The sequence below is a fragment of the Chiroxiphia lanceolata genome, chromosome 2 (genome assembly GCF_009829145.1).
Source record: "Chiroxiphia lanceolata isolate bChiLan1 chromosome 2, bChiLan1.pri, whole genome shotgun sequence".
In the NCBI taxonomy this organism is placed as follows: Eukaryota; Metazoa; Chordata; class Aves; order Passeriformes; family Pipridae; genus Chiroxiphia; species Chiroxiphia lanceolata.
In genome coordinates, this window is record NC_045638.1 from 84,955,630 (window position 1) to 84,972,088 (window position 16,459).

At 41.0% G+C, this 16,459-nt stretch overlaps 1 protein-coding gene across 3 annotated transcripts in view; it reads left to right on the top strand.

Moving 5' to 3' along the window:
• Positions 1-324: 324 nt before the first annotated feature.
• ME3 (malic enzyme 3) overlaps positions 325-16,459 on the top strand; it is a 118,325-nt gene continuing 102,190 nt past the window's right edge. Inside the window, exon 1 of one of the 3 annotated variants that reach the window (XM_032679959.1) lies at positions 325-614. In XM_032679959.1, coding sequence (XP_032535850.1) covers positions 420-614 — 195 coding nt within the window. In that variant the 5' untranslated portion in view covers positions 325-419. Of the gene's footprint in view, positions 615-9,540; positions 9,583-16,459 lie in introns of those variants that run through there. The other 2 variants (XM_032679958.1, XM_032679962.1) reach the window with 2 other exon arrangements.

The window sequence follows — 16,459 nt, forward strand, 5'->3', positions numbered from 1 at the left end:
GGTCCCATGTCCTTGCCCAGGGACCCCATCTCCGGGCACTGCAGCGCCCACCCTCCGCGGGGCCCGGGCTCTTCTCTCCCGATGCCCTTTATGGCGGCTCACGGAGACAACGCGGACACAGAAGGGGCGAGGGCCGCACCGCCCCGGCCGGGCACACCCTGTCCCTCCGCAGAGCCACGGGGTGCCCGCGGGGGCGGACCCGGCCGGCTCCCCCTCCCCTGCCCTGCGCCGCCGCGGAGCGTTGACAGGTAACGGAGGAGGGGCGGCCCCCGCGGGGTCGCGGTGGAATCTGCTTCCTGGGTTTCCTTTCGCTTCGGCGGGTCCGCCGCGCCGGCCACACCTGGGCCGGGCCGGGCACACCTGGGCCGGGCCGGTCCCGCCCCGCCGGGCGCTCTCTCCGCCCGCAGGAGTCCGAGGTGATGGTGCCGGTGTGCGGCGGGGTCGGCGGCCGCCGCCTGCTGCGGATGGTGGGTGCGGGCTGGGGCCCGCTGCTGCTCGGCGTGGCCCGGGGCCGCAGCTGCCAGACGGGGGGCACCACCCCCGGCGGCCGCGGGCGCGCCCTGGACGTCAGGAAGCGGGGCTACGACATCACCAGGAACCCCCACCTCAACAAGGTGGGTGCCGGGGGGGCGCGGCCCGGGCGAGAGGGAGGGCAGGGGAGGTGGGGAAGGGGCTCGGCCTGGGTCGCAGGCGTCCAGGTTTGGGGGCTTGGCAGCGTGCCCCGTGTCCGTCCCCAGCTCCGCTCCGAAAGGGCTGAAATGCTGCTGTGCGGGAATGGTCGTGGGTTGTCCTGAGCAGGGGACGGGGCGTCTGATAGATATTCACCTGCTGGCTCGGTACTGCAGCCGCCTTTGGAGTCAGTCCCCTGCCTCTCCTCTGACCGCTGTTCTGCTGCAGTGGCGGCACTGGAAGAACCTGTGTAGGACAGAAGTGCCTTTGGCTGGGAACTGAAGCAATTTGCCTAAAATCACAAAAAATTGGAATGGAAAAGGCATGGCTTCTCCTCAGAGCCCAGTACCAAAACCTGAGTTATTTATATATGTTGTATTACACATGTAGCAGTGGAACAGGTGTCATTTATGCGTTCGTGTTAAAACAAGCACGTGGAATTGTTCTTGTTTAAAATCTTCCTAACATACCCATAGCAATGTATACTTTGCTGCCAAAGCAGTGTGTTTTACCAGGTTGAAGACATATTTGTTCTCAATACTGTGGAAACACCAACAATATAATTATAATAATAAAAATAAATAATAATCTTTAGGCAAAGGTCTTCAGCAAAGTCTACAAGGCATGTAAAATGAGGCTGAGTAACTTAACCCTACACTACTTTTCTATCTTTTTCTGTAATTTGAAGGGAAAAAAATAATCTGAATGCAAATTTTGGGATCAAATATGTCAGAACCAAGAATGTTGGGTTCCAGTTTCTTGTATTAATATTGCTGGAAATAACTACAAATGCATCAATTACCTAAAACAAGCAGGTATTAAACATGGTATTGAGAATTGATGGGGCTGTGACTGTTTATCATCTGCTTGGTATGTAGTTATTCAGTACATGAGCTTCCTTTGCCGCCTTCTGGACTGGAGACTCTTCAGATGACAACTTTTACTTTGTGTAAGATGCTGTACACTGAGCTGCATCTCCTGGTACCATTTCACATCCATAGAGATGAATCCCTAAGGCCCAAGGCACATGATGACACAGGATGTTACTGGATGTGCAACAACTTTGAAGGCAATCTGGTTTGCATCGTTATACAGTGCATGTCTGTAAGGCTGAAGAGAAGAGGAATTGACAACTGTATCATAAATAACAGTAATTTGTCAGCATCAAGAGGTTTTGATGGGTTTTTCTTCAGCATTTGGCATGTTCTTTTGGGTCCTCCATGATGGATACAAAGAGTGACATAGCTAATGTTTTTGGTATTCTTACATATATAGATTTGAAGTGAAAAAAGAATACTTTGACCTTTTCTCAGTGTAATGCAATAATAACACTCAAACAGTTGAATCTATCACATATTTTAAATGGATCTGGCTACCACAGAAGCAGATTTTGAATGTCCTGTTTGATAATCTTGGTAATTTTTAGAGGCTTCTCTTTTTCACCCTCCCAGTGAAATAAAGTATTTTTCTTTAAGTCTAAATGGAATTCTGGTCTTTGTGGAGAGAAGGGTAGAAAACTGCTTCTATTAGAGGAAAAATATATTGTAGTGTGCCATGTTTAATTGGCCATGAGAAGTCTCCCAGCTGGTCTACAACATGGGTGTTTGCTGTTTGCTATGTTCTTCAGTCAGTGCAGATCTTACAGTCACCGATACAGTCATTTATAGAACATCCCAGTGAGGACAGAAACGGCCAGCATCTGTGGTAAGAGATAAGGACTGCCTGTTTACTCACCTAGGTAACTAGTCATTACTAAACGCTCAAGCCCTTTTTCAAGACTTCTCTAAACAGGCTTCTATTCCTGTGTGTCTTTTAACAGTTCCTTGTAGTCTCTAAAGAATTACCTGTGCTCCACTGAAATGGTATATTTCAGGCAGTTCATATGTTGACAGTGATCCATGGCCCTTTGGTCTGCTGTGCTGCAGTAGTGTATGTCAAAATTAGGGATCTCGGTAGGTTTTCAGCTGTTGCACTCTCATCACATGACAATTGCTGTTTACCCCTTCAGTAACTAAATGTGTGGGGGGGGTCATTACTGTTTTTCTGCAGTAGAGCTTTAATCTAAGTTTTCAACTGATTGAAGGTTGCTCTGCAGGGAATAGTCCTTACATCTCTCCAAGAAACTCTGAAAAAATTTATTCAGAAGTGAGACTTTGGGCAGCGTTTTGCTGCGTTATTCAATACCCTGGCTGTTTTATAGCTTTTGGATGAAGTTTAAGCTGTCAGTCTAAAGCTGTGAAGTGTATGGTATTTATTCAATGAAGAAGACTGTCCCTTCAGCAGAATTGCAGACAGATTTACGGTCTGAGGTTATTGATCCAAGTCTTTGCTTGCTTACTAGGTTGAAGGTGCTTTGAAGAAGAAGCAGACTCAGAAGCCACTGCTGACAGGTCCTCTGTAATACCGTAAATATTAGTAAGAGTAAAAGCAGGCTGTCCTCTGAGAAGCTCTCCTGGTTTCCAAAGCTGCCTGAGAAGAAAAAAAATAAACAGAAAAACTGGTTACGGATGTAAGAAATTTGCAGTTGTTTCTTTCCTTTGGTCATTGTTTACTATGTACTACACTGTTTACTGTTTTAGTATTCAAATACTGTTCCTCCTTGTGTTGCAAAGTGTGACAGCCCATGTTTAATGCAAGGGCCGGACATCAGCATTTTCCTGAGGGGTACTTGCAGTTTTAAAAGGCAATAAGAGTTGTTCTTAGTTGATAGAACAGTCTCAGAAATAACAGGAGGGTGAAGAGCTTGTTGCGTGCTTTCATGAAGTGCCTCATAAAGTAGTTCTTTTCCAGACTTTGAATGCTGCAAAATTGGAAAACCTACAAATGTTAACAATGTCAGATAACCACAGAGAACTGGTAAGAGTGTTCTGTGATGATCCAATGCAAACTGGTTTCCGGGGGAGTTCTTAGAAGCTTTGGCCGTATGTAAGTGGCTTGCCAACAGGGCAGCAGCAGTGAGAGATACGTCTGTCCTACTGTGGGGTTTCAGCCTTGCAAAAAGCTAATTCCCTGGGAGGAAAGATGGGGCATCCCTTATCCACTACCTTATTCATCAGAGTTTGGTGTGGTCAAGGCCATGTTGTGTTCTCTCTGACACTGCTGTCAGTTCTCAAGATTTGTGCAGTTCTGCTCATCTCAGATGTGCTGCTCATGATTTCCAGTTCTTCTGGGGACTCCGTCAAACCCATGTGCCCTTTCTGTATTTTAGCAAACACAGGCTGAGCTGGACAATTCCCAGTTTGACCACACACCTCCAAGGACTCAAAAATCTTGTTGTGTCCAAAATTGACTGTAACTTTGTTCGTGACATCTGACTGGAAGGTTGACAACACTTCTTGCACTTTGCTGGGAGTCCTGATTTTGAGATAAATCATGCCTACTTGGATATCTGCCATCACAAACAGATGCAGGACTGGAGGTCACAGTTTGTTTTTAGAATGGCAGGATACTGCTGTATTTGAAGGGTTGAGATAATACACTAAACTTTCTTGCAAGGTGCAGTGTAGGGATCTGAATTTTTGGTCTCTGAATACCTCTGGATAATACTCTCTACTCCTTTGATGCGCATGCATGCTCTCCGTTGTTTTTCATGGAATGTGTCTTAATGAATTACAAAAAAACCCCAAACTAAAACAAAAAAAACCCCCGACAACCCTAACAAAACAAATTTACTAGTCTATGTCTGTAAGAATGAAATTTCTAAGAATTCCTGTAGGTTTCTGCGGTGTTTTTGGAATGTACTGCTGCACGCATCGTTAAAATGCAGAAAGTCTGTTTATCCTTCAGCTTTGCAGGGATTGAAATTGAGCTAACTGAGGGTTCTTTGAATAATGTAGTGTCAGTAATTTGCCACTGCAGCTGAGAAAAAAATGATACGATCTTGCACATGGCTGCACTTGGCAACTGTGGTGAAACAGGCCTAAAATTAGCTAGATTTGTAAAATGATTGGATTTAAACAAAGTTGGTAATGAGCACAAGAACAGTGTGTATGAAATGGCAGTTAGCAAGATCAAATGGAGGCAGGATTCTATTTTCAAATTAATGAAACTCTTCTCTAAATCCACAAGGTTATATTCTTACAACTGGAGTTATTCTTGCAGCTGGAGTTTTCAGTTGGCTAACTTAAGGTCTGGATAGACACAAACCTATCAAGCTGTGCACATGGCTTTTAGTGGCTGTGTGACTTCCAGCATTTGTTAACTTGCCACCTATTCATGTTTTGCAAAGTAAGCGTGTGAGGTGGACACAGTTTGGAGGTTCCCCTCATATTTTTCAGGAGCTCATAACTATTTGAGCAAGTTTTAGGGGACAAGTTTTAGACTGGATAAGTTCATTAAAACAAAAAAATCCACTAAATACTCTAAAACCACACATGGCTTAGATAGTCCACAAAATGAAAATGATGAAAGGATAGAAGAATGCAGTGGTAGAGTATCCTATTAACCTGTGTTATTTACTCTTCTTAAGGTTTATGACTGGGGCTGGAGATAGGATGCTCATATAGGTGAACTGACCTGATGAGACTCTCGTGTTTCTAGGGATATTAAACAAGACACTTCCATGGGTAAACCCTGCAGCACAAAAGGGGCACTTCAGACCAAGTGAAACCAAAGCTGAGAGAGTGATCATTGTCAAATCAGGTTCTAACTGCCCTAGAGTTGAAATGTGAGCGAGCTGGAGCATTCAGCCTTCGATGGTGCCCGGAGCAGAGAGACTGTTTTCATGTTTGTGCTTGATCAGTCAAGCGTACGTGTATCACCATTGACTTCCGTGGAAGCAAACTCCAAGGAGAGAGCTTTGGCTCAGCATTTTGGAAAATGTGGTGGTGTTTGGAAATGTGATGGCTCAGTTAGATTTGCTTTGGCTGTTATCCTGGCATGTGGATTTTCATTTTTGTTTGTTTGGTGTTAGTGTCAGGCGTATCTTTTTCTGAGTCCCGAGTGTCTTTTGGCAAGGGCATTTCCTATAATGTTTTCATACCAAAGAACTTGTTGTTATGGCATGGTCAGCAGACTAAGCCCAAACTAAATCTGTTGGTACTTCTGGTATTAGCAGCAGCCTGCAAAAGTCCCTTTTCTCCCCCAGCTTGGATTCCAGTTATTCTCCATTATCATAGCCAAACTAAGAGGCCATCTGCCTTTCTATCTGCCTGCATAACGTATTACCAACACTGTTGCTCTCCCCATTAGGAGAGATTAATGCTTTGGGGGTAGAGCTCTTGTGCAAAAGTGTGGAAGTGCAGAGGAAGTCTGTTGCTGGGAGGGTGAGCAGGGTGCTGATGCAGACCCTGCTTCTGTGTTGTATTAACCCTGTAATATGTTGGTTCTTATTTTGCCAATGTAATGAAAGGTCTTGGAAATATTGGTTGGGCAGCTTTTATAAGTGCTGAGTTTGTGCTTGCACTCAGTATAAGATTTTAATAAAAATAAATTGATTTGGAACAAAACGCTTCTTTCTGTTTTCTGAGCTGTTTATGTTGTAAAAATACCTTTAGAATTGCCTTTGAGGAAATTCATCAACTTGACAGCTGAAGCTGTTGCTTTCTTTTTATCATGCCCTTTTGTTTGGAGAAGACTTAATCTTTACACCAGGCATATTTTGGTAAGGCACAGCCAAAAATGGATGTAGCTCTGGTTTTGTAGCGGGAACTAAGTGTTTTTTGGCACTTGCATTAGATTTGCACTTAAGTAACACAAACTCTTTGATAAATAGTATGAAAATTGAGATTGTTGCACTTAGAATGGATCTAGGGCTGAATATTACAGCTTGTTCAGCATTCCTGTAGCTTGCATCTAGTGAAATGTGTGGTACACTAGTTGATTACTTTGGAAACGCTGTAGATGTTGGCAGAAAGGCTGAGCATATTATTTGTGGGGTAAACAGTCTGCACTCCGCTGACCTCAGCAGACTTTAAGCTTTGTATTATGTAAGTAGCATGATGTTGTTGATGTTAGAAACTGTGTGCTTGCTCTGTGTTGAGATGAGCCATTGGTGCTTGTCAAAATTAGTGATGATTAGTGATTTAACTGAAGGTGCTGAAAGGCAGTGCTAATTCACAAGATGAAGTGAAGAGCAATAGGTTTATAGTTTGGTTTTGGTTTCAAATGGATTTGTCTGGCAGCTTTGTAGTGCTGTGTGGCACATTTTGATGCCTGAATTTTTGATTTTGGTGTGTCAGATCGGACATTCTTTAGACAAAGCTGGACCTAGAACAAATTCCATTTGACTTGATTTTGGATAAAGAGAATGTAAATTGAATTCATCTTTAGCTTCTGTGACAGCCACCTCCAGAAGAACACTAGGTGCTGTTATTGACCTTCATTCAGAGCTGAAAAGGGAAGATGGTTCTTTAATGAATAACTGTGCCTACTGATACCCCTTGCTGAAGGGGCAGTTATGATTGTTTATAATATTTAGGCTCCTCCAGGACTTAGGATAGTTTACTTTCTCTGGCTTAAAATAAACTATGCTGATTTACCTTCCTGCCCTCACTTGCCTGGATGATGGGAGGTACTGTGCAAATATACCTTTTGACAGCTGTTCTGTGGTTTAGGTGTTTTACTCATTCTTTGCTTCAAAGAGGACCTCTGCCAGCATGTGCTCCTGTGCAGGCTGCACTCTGGCATTTCTAGCACTGAGCCCGTCGCAGAGTTCGGGCCTTGAGTTTGATACTGGAACTACCAGTGCTGCCTGCTGTAGCTGAAAGCTGGATGCTACCCTGCATGGGAGAAGTCTTGCCTGTACCTCTCTCTGATTAGATGAAATGCAGGTGTATAGATTGTCTGATTTTGTTGGGGTCTTTTTTTATGTTTGTTTGGTGGTTTGGTTTTTTGTTTGGTTAGTTGGTTTTGTTGTTTGTTTTTACCAAGGGAGCAGGGACCTAAGGGGCAATTCGTTATTTTAGTTGTCATTGAGGTTCTGGATCCAGAAATGCTCTTACTCTGGCAGAACCTAGGAGACAAGTCAGGCTGAAAAAATCCAAAGTTTTTGCTTTGTCTCTTTCTTTTCCTCTGTTACTTATTTTTCTGTCTTTTTCTCACTGAGTTACCAGACCTGCTACCAAACCATGAACAGCCGTTGTAACATTCACCCAAATAAATTCTTTAAGGACAGACATAGCTTTAGAACTGTTGTGAGCAGGTCAGACAGGCCTTGCTGCTTGGGGGAGAATAAACACTGTCATATAATTCCCTCTCTTTCAATAGAAGGCTTAGCACAACAGCAAACTTGACTACTTTCCGTGTATAATGGAGAGTAGAGATGATGAGCATGTTTTTCATTTTTTAACCTTTTCTTTGAGGCCAGGGGTGACACTTGCTATCTGTCTCCCCAAACAACATGACATTTTGATGAATGACTTATGTATTGTCAGCCTAATACAATATCGTTCTTCTAAAAATGTTTTAAATGGCAAAGCTTTTTATAGTTCTGCAGCTGCCAAACACAAAACTCAGACAAGAACTGCGGAGACTATGGTTCTGACAAAGAAAATAAGGCCAATGCAAGTCTTCTGCATATCAACACTTTCTGCTTTGCAGAACTTTGCAGCTCTCTGTTGCACATGTATCCTTTTTTGACATGTGGAACCATAGAACTGAAACTGATTTTCAGTAAACTTCTGTGTTGTACGTAAAAAAAAAGATTAGCTCCACATCTTAGAGAACTTTTTTCTGTATGTCTAGCTTAAAAAGTGATGTCTGTCTTGTAGTATGTCTCTATGGATTAGCTATGTTCAACCTCGTAAAACACGTAGTTAAGGCTTCACTGTGTTTCTCATGATAGGTAGGAGTTGGCTGTTTCAAATACAATGGTGATATGTTCTCCTGGACAAGACATCTTGAACTTTGTGTCTTTGGCTTGGCTAATGGATCTGTCACTTTGCCTAGTGGTTAAATTTATTGTGGAAACTGTTCAATTCTGTTTAATCTTCATTTGAATGGTTTGATGTTAAACCTGGAGGTAATTTTAGCTGTGATTATTTGCAAATGAGAGAATGGATTATAGTGCCAAGTCCTGTCATTTTTGGAAGTGTCCCGATTATTAAGAGTTTCTGTTGTCAAGATGACCTAAGCATGTAACCAGAGCAGGGACTGAAGAGAGAGATAATCTTTTTTATTGCTCCAAATGATTTAGAGGCGGGGAGATGGGGAGAAGTAAGCCCAAGGATTTTTGTGTCCTTCTTCTAGCAACTTGTTTTTTCTTATCTCTAACTAGATTAGTTGGTCCAATAAAGAAACAAACAAAAAAAACTAACAAAAAAATCCACCCAAAATGAAAACTTCTCCCTGATAGTCATTTCCTACCTTGCAAGGAATTAGATGTCTTCATTTTGTCATTTGTGTCTGTAGCTAAATTTTGGGGTAAAACAACTGCCTCTGTAAATCAGGTTCCTTGATTACAATTATTGGACAGACTCTCCGGTCATACTGTATGAAGGTTTCTAGATCTAGCCATAAAATGATAAAAATTATTTGCTGAAGTGCTAAATCTGAATATTGTGGAAAAAACAGATAAATCTAAGAATTGTACCTCCCATTGTTTTGATGTGGTGTTTTTTTTTTTCTAAAAGATTCTCTTTAAAATTTTACCAAAAAAAACCCACTGGGAGAGCAAATAATTTGTGCTAGCGTGATGTGTGTCAAGTCTGAATTCCTGCGGGCACTTTTGTAGGGAAAGTGTTGTGCAACAGTCACAGGAGTGTGAAAGACACTTGTACTAGAATAGATTAGCAGTTCTAATGGTTTCTGTGTGAGAGAGAACGTTTTCACAAGTGGATCTCAAAGTATTTGGTATGATGAGTATGTTGGGAAGAAGAGTTGAAAACTTCTCTCTTCCTCCAGTGCCTTGTGGATGGCTTTGTTTGGTGGCTGGAAGTAATGGAAAGCAGTGATAAATGTGTCCATGTGCTCCAGGTAGGCAACTCTACAGAAAACATTTAAGTTACTGCTGATCTTAATGCAGAGTGGCTTTTGTTCTGCAGTGTCTGCTACTTTATATTCAGTAGTGAATTTGCTGACATTGGTGGTGTCTCACAGGCTTGTCAAGTAAATCACATTCAAACGCGGAAATAGTTGCTCAAAGGTAATAAAAGAATTTTTTTTCCGTCTTGAGTTGGGAGGATTTTCAGTGCACGTACCACTGTGACTTGTTTCTCATTGCACACATTCAACAGATTCCTCTTAGGTTTGGTAACTTGCCCAGGTTTCGATGTGCAGCAGTATTTATTAGAAGGAGATGTGGGACATGCCTTTCACTCCATGTGCTGATGCCAGCAGCTTTTACTTTCTTATGTCTGGGGGAAAAAAAGTGCTTGCAACAGCACAGAGGTCTGCCTGAACATTGCTCTTTGGTTTCTAAGAGACAGCATAGGCTTAAGTCATTGGGAGGCTTTCAGCTGATTTCAGTCATCTTTACATCAAGCCTTTTTGGAATTTACGAGTAAGCAGCTGCACCGTTCAAGATGTAAGTTCATTTTCATCACAAAAGGGTGAGATTAAAGATAGTATAGTGTGAAATGTCAGCATCTTCCTCTGTTAATAAATGGTAATTAAAATGAAAGCATATGTGAAAAATTGTGCTTACGGATTGTTTAAGCCAAAGTCTCAAAGCAAAAGTGGAATCTACCAATAACATCAATTTTTACGACTGCAGAATCCCATGAAGGGTCCAGCTGTTCCCATAGTTGTGTGTCCCGAAAATCAAAAGTACTTTTTAGTACTCTTTGTTTTAGCATTTTCTATGTTTCATCTTCCTTATGAGCTTTGGAGTGACCAACTCACTGATGCCTTTCCAATACCAGAAGCTGTCCTCTGGCATGCAGGCAAGAAGAGCTGGACTTCTTCACAAGACCTGCTGTAGGAAAAACGAGTGTTCTAAGTGAGATACCTTGGAGAGCTTGAAGCTGTCCTGTAGAGTTCTTGTAGCTTAATAAAATTTACAAAAGGGCTTTTGAACTGTGACCTTCCAAATGTCCACTGATCAAGGGCAATGGGGTATATGAAACCAGAATGAATACATGACTCATGCTTGCTGAAACTGGGCCACTCTCCCTAGAGGCAAGTAACTGGTTTGGATTTAACATTTTAACTGTATTTGAAATTATAAGATAATGATAAGATAATAATAAATTTCTATTTATATTTCTCATATAAATAGAAAAGGAGTGATGCAAAGGCACTGGAAAGCAGCAGCAAGACTCTAGTTGCTGCTGTAAATTGGGTTTGGTGTGGGTCACTTTTAAAAAGCTCATTGCATTTTAAAGATAAGCTTTAATGGAATTGGCAGTAAAAGTGCAACTGTAACCAGATCTTGTTGTTTTGTACAAGTGCCTTTCAGGTTTCTCTGCAAGGTCGAATGTCCTATTGACTGGCAGCTGGAATGTTTTCCTTGTAGGAATGTAACTGGTATTTGATGCGGTTGCAAAATGAGTTTCCCACTGAAGCCAAATATAAGTGTATGAGAGTCCAGCAGTTTCACTTCCTGCAAAGCTGGAAACCCTTGTAGCATATATTAGGATTTCCTGCAGGGAAAGAGAGATATTAATCTTGTTTGACTTACAAAATCATAATATTTGTATTGCAGTTTGTAACACAGAGCAAGAAGTTTTCAATTAGTATTTCCTGAGAATTAGTAAATTCAGTAAAGTGGATGCTTTTAACTTTTTTTTTGTTTTGTCAGAAAATAAATAGAACATCTCACAGGACCTTAAATGTTTCATAGTGTTGGAGCAGGAAAGAGCAGTGCTGAACAGGGTTACCAATCATCTAGAAAGCAATGAACAGCTGACACTGTTCTCAGGTCTTTCTCAATGTCTTTCTTTGGCATCATCATAATGTAATCTCTGAACTGTAGTACTGTATCGAGTGTGCTAGTAGGAGGCGTAAACTTCAGACTTGTTGATAAAACAGGCACTTGGTCAGTTCATCACTGGTTTTAATTTTCCTAGTGTTGCAAAATTTTTCTCAAGCTGTGAGCTGATTGCAATAAACCCTGATTTGGGCCCCAAACCAAATTGGCTTGAAGTCCTGTGAGCCTCTTCCCTTTCAGATTTGTACTTTCATACTGTGGAAGGTGCTTTATGTCTCTTGAAAACAGGCTTCAACCTTAGCTTTGGGACAGCATTGCATTTTCCTATACAGGCAGAAGAATGCTGCTAGGAGAGGTGAGACACCTGAGCTGAGAATCTGCAAGTATGTGAGACTTTCTAGATCTGTGGTGCTCCCATGGTGGTGGGACCATCTGGATACATTTTGTGCATTGCAGATATTTCTCATCTCCATTCCGATGAGATGGGCCGTGTAGCTGGGACTTCTGGGCATCCAGCATCTGCTTTGTATATTGTCTGTACATACACAAAGGCTGATCATGTTTTGGATGCATTGCATTTACTGTCCACTTGCAGACTAACATGTCATGTAAGACTGAAGCTCTGAGCCAGCTTCTGTATTTTCAGAAATCATGGGGCAACAGCCAGAAATCCTTATTCTCCCTTTTTCTCCCAATTAAAGATCTAGGTAGAAACAGAGGGAATGCCTTGAGATCCCAGCACATGAGAGAGTAGATCTCCAAGCTTGTTCTTTAGGGAGGACATCTCTATACATGCTTGTTAATCCACCTGACAAATGAGAGGTGAACCAAAAAGTAGACTAGGAGTTGTAAAGGTACTTATTTATTGCTTTGCAAATTAAATTACTTTCTAGAATGCATCACTTATGTGTAGAATTTTCTCCAACTTGAGCCTAAAATGGAGTCACAGATTACTTTTTCAGTCCAATGAGACTATGGTTAGACACATCCCTTGTTGGGGTTTCCAGATTGTGGCGGAACATAGGAACTATTGTGTTTGAACATAAAGACTTTAAATAAAGAGAAAAGAAAGCGACATGACTGGGAGAGATATTTGTGGCTTATTATTTCTTATTACCAATTCTTGGGATTTTGAGGGCATGTATTGTTGTTTCTGCTTTTCATTATTGAGATTTATTCAGACATTCAAGTTCAAGCTATTGGAGCCCTAACACACTGCTGCTTTTCATCTAACACCACTGCATTTCTTATCAGTTGTGGAGGGCAGTGTCTGAGTCACTGATACACATTTGAGAAAGGATCGTCCAGTCATGGGCATCACATTGGCATATTTCACATTTATTTTTGGAGTACTTCCCAGTACTTCAGTACTGGGGAGCTGAATTCAATTTGCCCAAGGTAATATGGGACATTTGTAGGTGAACATGAGTCTCTCGAAAAGAATTCCCTGACCATTCAGCCAGCATACCTGTTTACTCAGTTGTCTTATCATATAAACTCTTGTCTGTACCAACAGTGGTCTCAACTACAGCCTGTTAGGAACACACATGATATATCAACTGCTATATCCCATACAGGCCATCAAATATGAGTTGTTGTATCACATGAAAAGCATTTTGTGAAATATTTCCCAAAAGCTGTGTGCAAAGGAAACAAGTGCTGATAAACAACTGGTACAGGAGGTTATTTTAATTCTGTTTACCAAAGTTCACTTCATTTTTTCTTAGTTAATCACTTAAAATTTCTGGTTTTATTGTGTAACAATTCAAAACTTCAAGTCACATCATGTATAAGTTACAGATGCCAATACCTGTAAACTTGAGGTTATTACCTTGACTGCATAATTAATAATTCAAAGGCAGAATGAAAATAGAGTAAATACTTATGCTTAAAGCTAGTGGGCCAGAGATCTGGGTGTGATGTGTGGGCCCCCTGTGGCTGTTCCTCAAGAATCTGACTGGACAGATGCTACAACCAGTGATTTCTTAGAAATCAAGAGATTATTGGCCTGGCTTTCCTCTTATTTTATTTAATGACACCTTCCAGCAAATGTCTAGGACTGAATCCAAAGCAGATTGAATTTTATGGGAAACAAACGAGTAATTACAGCCCTTTGCAGTGAAGTTATAGCTTTATTGGCTTCATATTGTTTAAGAAAGTGCTTTGCTGAACTAAGACATAGGTTTTTGATTTAGTATCCCACTGCTTAAGACTCCAAGTGTCTTCTGGCTAAAACCTGTCTGAAGAGTGGATTTATAGGAGCGCAGCTGGGTTGTAAACAAATGTTGATGCACTCCTGCTCTGCATTCAGAGGGAAGAGAAGCAAAACTAAAAAAACAATAACCCATCTGTATTATTGAGTACCAGCTAGAAGAAAATTAACTGCAAAAATGAAATGAACTTGCAGAATGAGCTTCAGAAAGCTTATGATGCCTCCAGTTGGCATTCGCTTTATAAATAAATGAAAGGTAAAACACAGTTACTTCAAGTGTTAAAACTTTTGAATGTATAAATTTCCTCTCAGGTTTGTACTGCTGAGGTGACATGGAATTTTTTCACTGAATCACTTTCTTCCTTTAATGTAAAAAAAAGGAAGAGCAGAAGAGTAGTGGTTGAATAGAAAGAAAAATCCCAAAGCAGTATGACAGACCCTTATATTAATAGTGAGTTTAGATCCTACATTCGGTAGTGCTACTGTAGGAGTCTGACCTGTCCTTCCTATATATTATGCAGTAACTGAGCAGTAAAATTAAAGTATGACTGGTAAAATAGATATAATTAAGGGCGTTTGGAGCCAGGATCTACCTCCAAGCCATGGAGAGCAAAACTTTCTAAGCTATTCTCCTCCCCAAATAGTTAGGTGTTAAATTTGGGTTCACTGTGTCTTGGTGTGAAGGAACATACTCTGATCCATTTGCTGTTTTGGTTCAGAAATCCCATGACCCAACTCCCTTGTTCCTAGCTTTGGGAAGTTAGGGAAAAACAAAGTGTAGCAGTAACAAAGAGCATAGTGAGAATTGTCTGTAAGGTATGATAAAAGGAGTAAAACCCCATAACTATGGCAAACTTGATCTCTCTTCTACATACCAGACACATTTTCAAGACAAAAGTCCATGTTTTTCTTGAAAAAAAAAGCTGAGATGAGCAGCATTGTGTAAATGTTTGGGGTTTGATCCTACAGGTCCTCAGATACAGTTGCTTCCAGTCAGGAAGTGGAATCTTGTATCCTTGATCCATATAAAAAGACTTACACCAGGTAGCAGGTTCAGGATAAGCACAAATTCTGAGATTTAGTGGGAAAATTCAGTGGTAGAGAGATTTGTGAATAATAGGAATGTGGATGACTAGGTCTGTGCAAGTAATACTCCAAGGCATGGATTTTCAGTGAGGACAAAAATAAACCCAGAATGTCTGCTTCTTTCTGTATCTTAGCAATGCTGTTCCAACATAAACGTAGTTTAGTAGCTTTTGGCTTTTAGAAAAAAACTATGTTTTTTTTAATATCTCTAAGTTATTCAGGTAACCTCAAGCTTTGCTAAACTCATTAATTTTTTTCTGGGAGTAAAAGGTTTGTAGGAGCATCAGGGCAACTTTTATGCAGAAATTTTGACTGAGACCAGCGTAATTTTAATAGAGATTCCATACATTTGCATGTAATAGGAATCGAATTTAAAATGTGCAATGGCAGGGACATCATTCTGCACTTAACTGATGTTTTAGTCAGCAGTAGGGTTTAAGTAGATACATAATATACATTCCCAACAGTATAGGACTTGAACAACTTAAATATAATGTGGATACTCATCAAAGTAGAACTTAATATGAAATTTGTCTGAAACTGCCTTTTTTTCCCCCATAAACGAGCACAGGCATGTGCTTAAACCATGATTTTTGGTAGAATCTGGCCTCTTTATTCTGAGTCCTAATTTGCTCCTGCTGTTCTCTGAAATTCTCTTCTGAGTGTCCTGCAGGAAGAGGCATTGCTACTGCCATCTGCAAAGCATCAGCACCTACATCTACGCTAAAATCACTCTGACCTCTCAGCATATGATTACTTTTTAAAAATGTTCAAAGGCATATCCTTATCATATGTTAAACAGTGAAGGGACTGAATATGTCTTGTCATGTAACCAACTGGTTAGGTGAGCATCAGCTAATTTATGGTGCTTCTTAGTAGCCACTAATTCATATTTCAGTTTGTGTATTGTGGTGTTGGACAAATGATGTTGTATTAACTCATTATTTTTTGCTTCTCTATTTTACAACTAAAAACATTTCTGTGAAGCAGTAACAGCTTTGAATAATACCTTCTAGATGTATTTGCACAACCCATCTTTTTTAGAGCTCTCCTTTTATGAATATTGGATGTAGATCATGAATAGAAATGCTTTGGAAATAGCCTCAAACCTGAAGCTGCTTTCTTTGTAACACTTTTGAGAAAAGTGTGAAGCATTTTTTGCTATTAATATAACCTTATTTTGAATATGACATGTCAGAAAACAATTTTAACATAACAGAGGTGTTTTTATCATCAAGAGTACAAGAATAAGGAGATAAGAAGCAAAATCTCTGCCCTATACTAAAATGAAGAGTGATAGCAAAAGTGATAACCTGTGTTTGTACTGTGTTTGTGCTGGCTTGGAGCAGCCCAGATCCTGGTTCTGTGTGTCCATTTATCCTGGTAAGCAGTGCAGCTTCAGTTTGTTCATAAAATTGAAACTCTTGTGCAAACCTGTTGAAAATGAAACATGTGCAGTCCTGTCTGTTGGTACCAGGTCACTGAAAAATGGATGAGAGAGGAGGCATCTGAGCTTCACAGTGATCTGCTGCCCCATGGAAGATAGACATATGCTTGAGTGTAACGTAAAGCACAGATGGTACTTCAGATCTTTTCTTGGTCATAACAGCCTGATCATCCTGGTAATGCTCCCTGGAGGGCTTTTGAGGATGAACAAGATGGGCAGGTGGTGAAGCAGGCCTTGA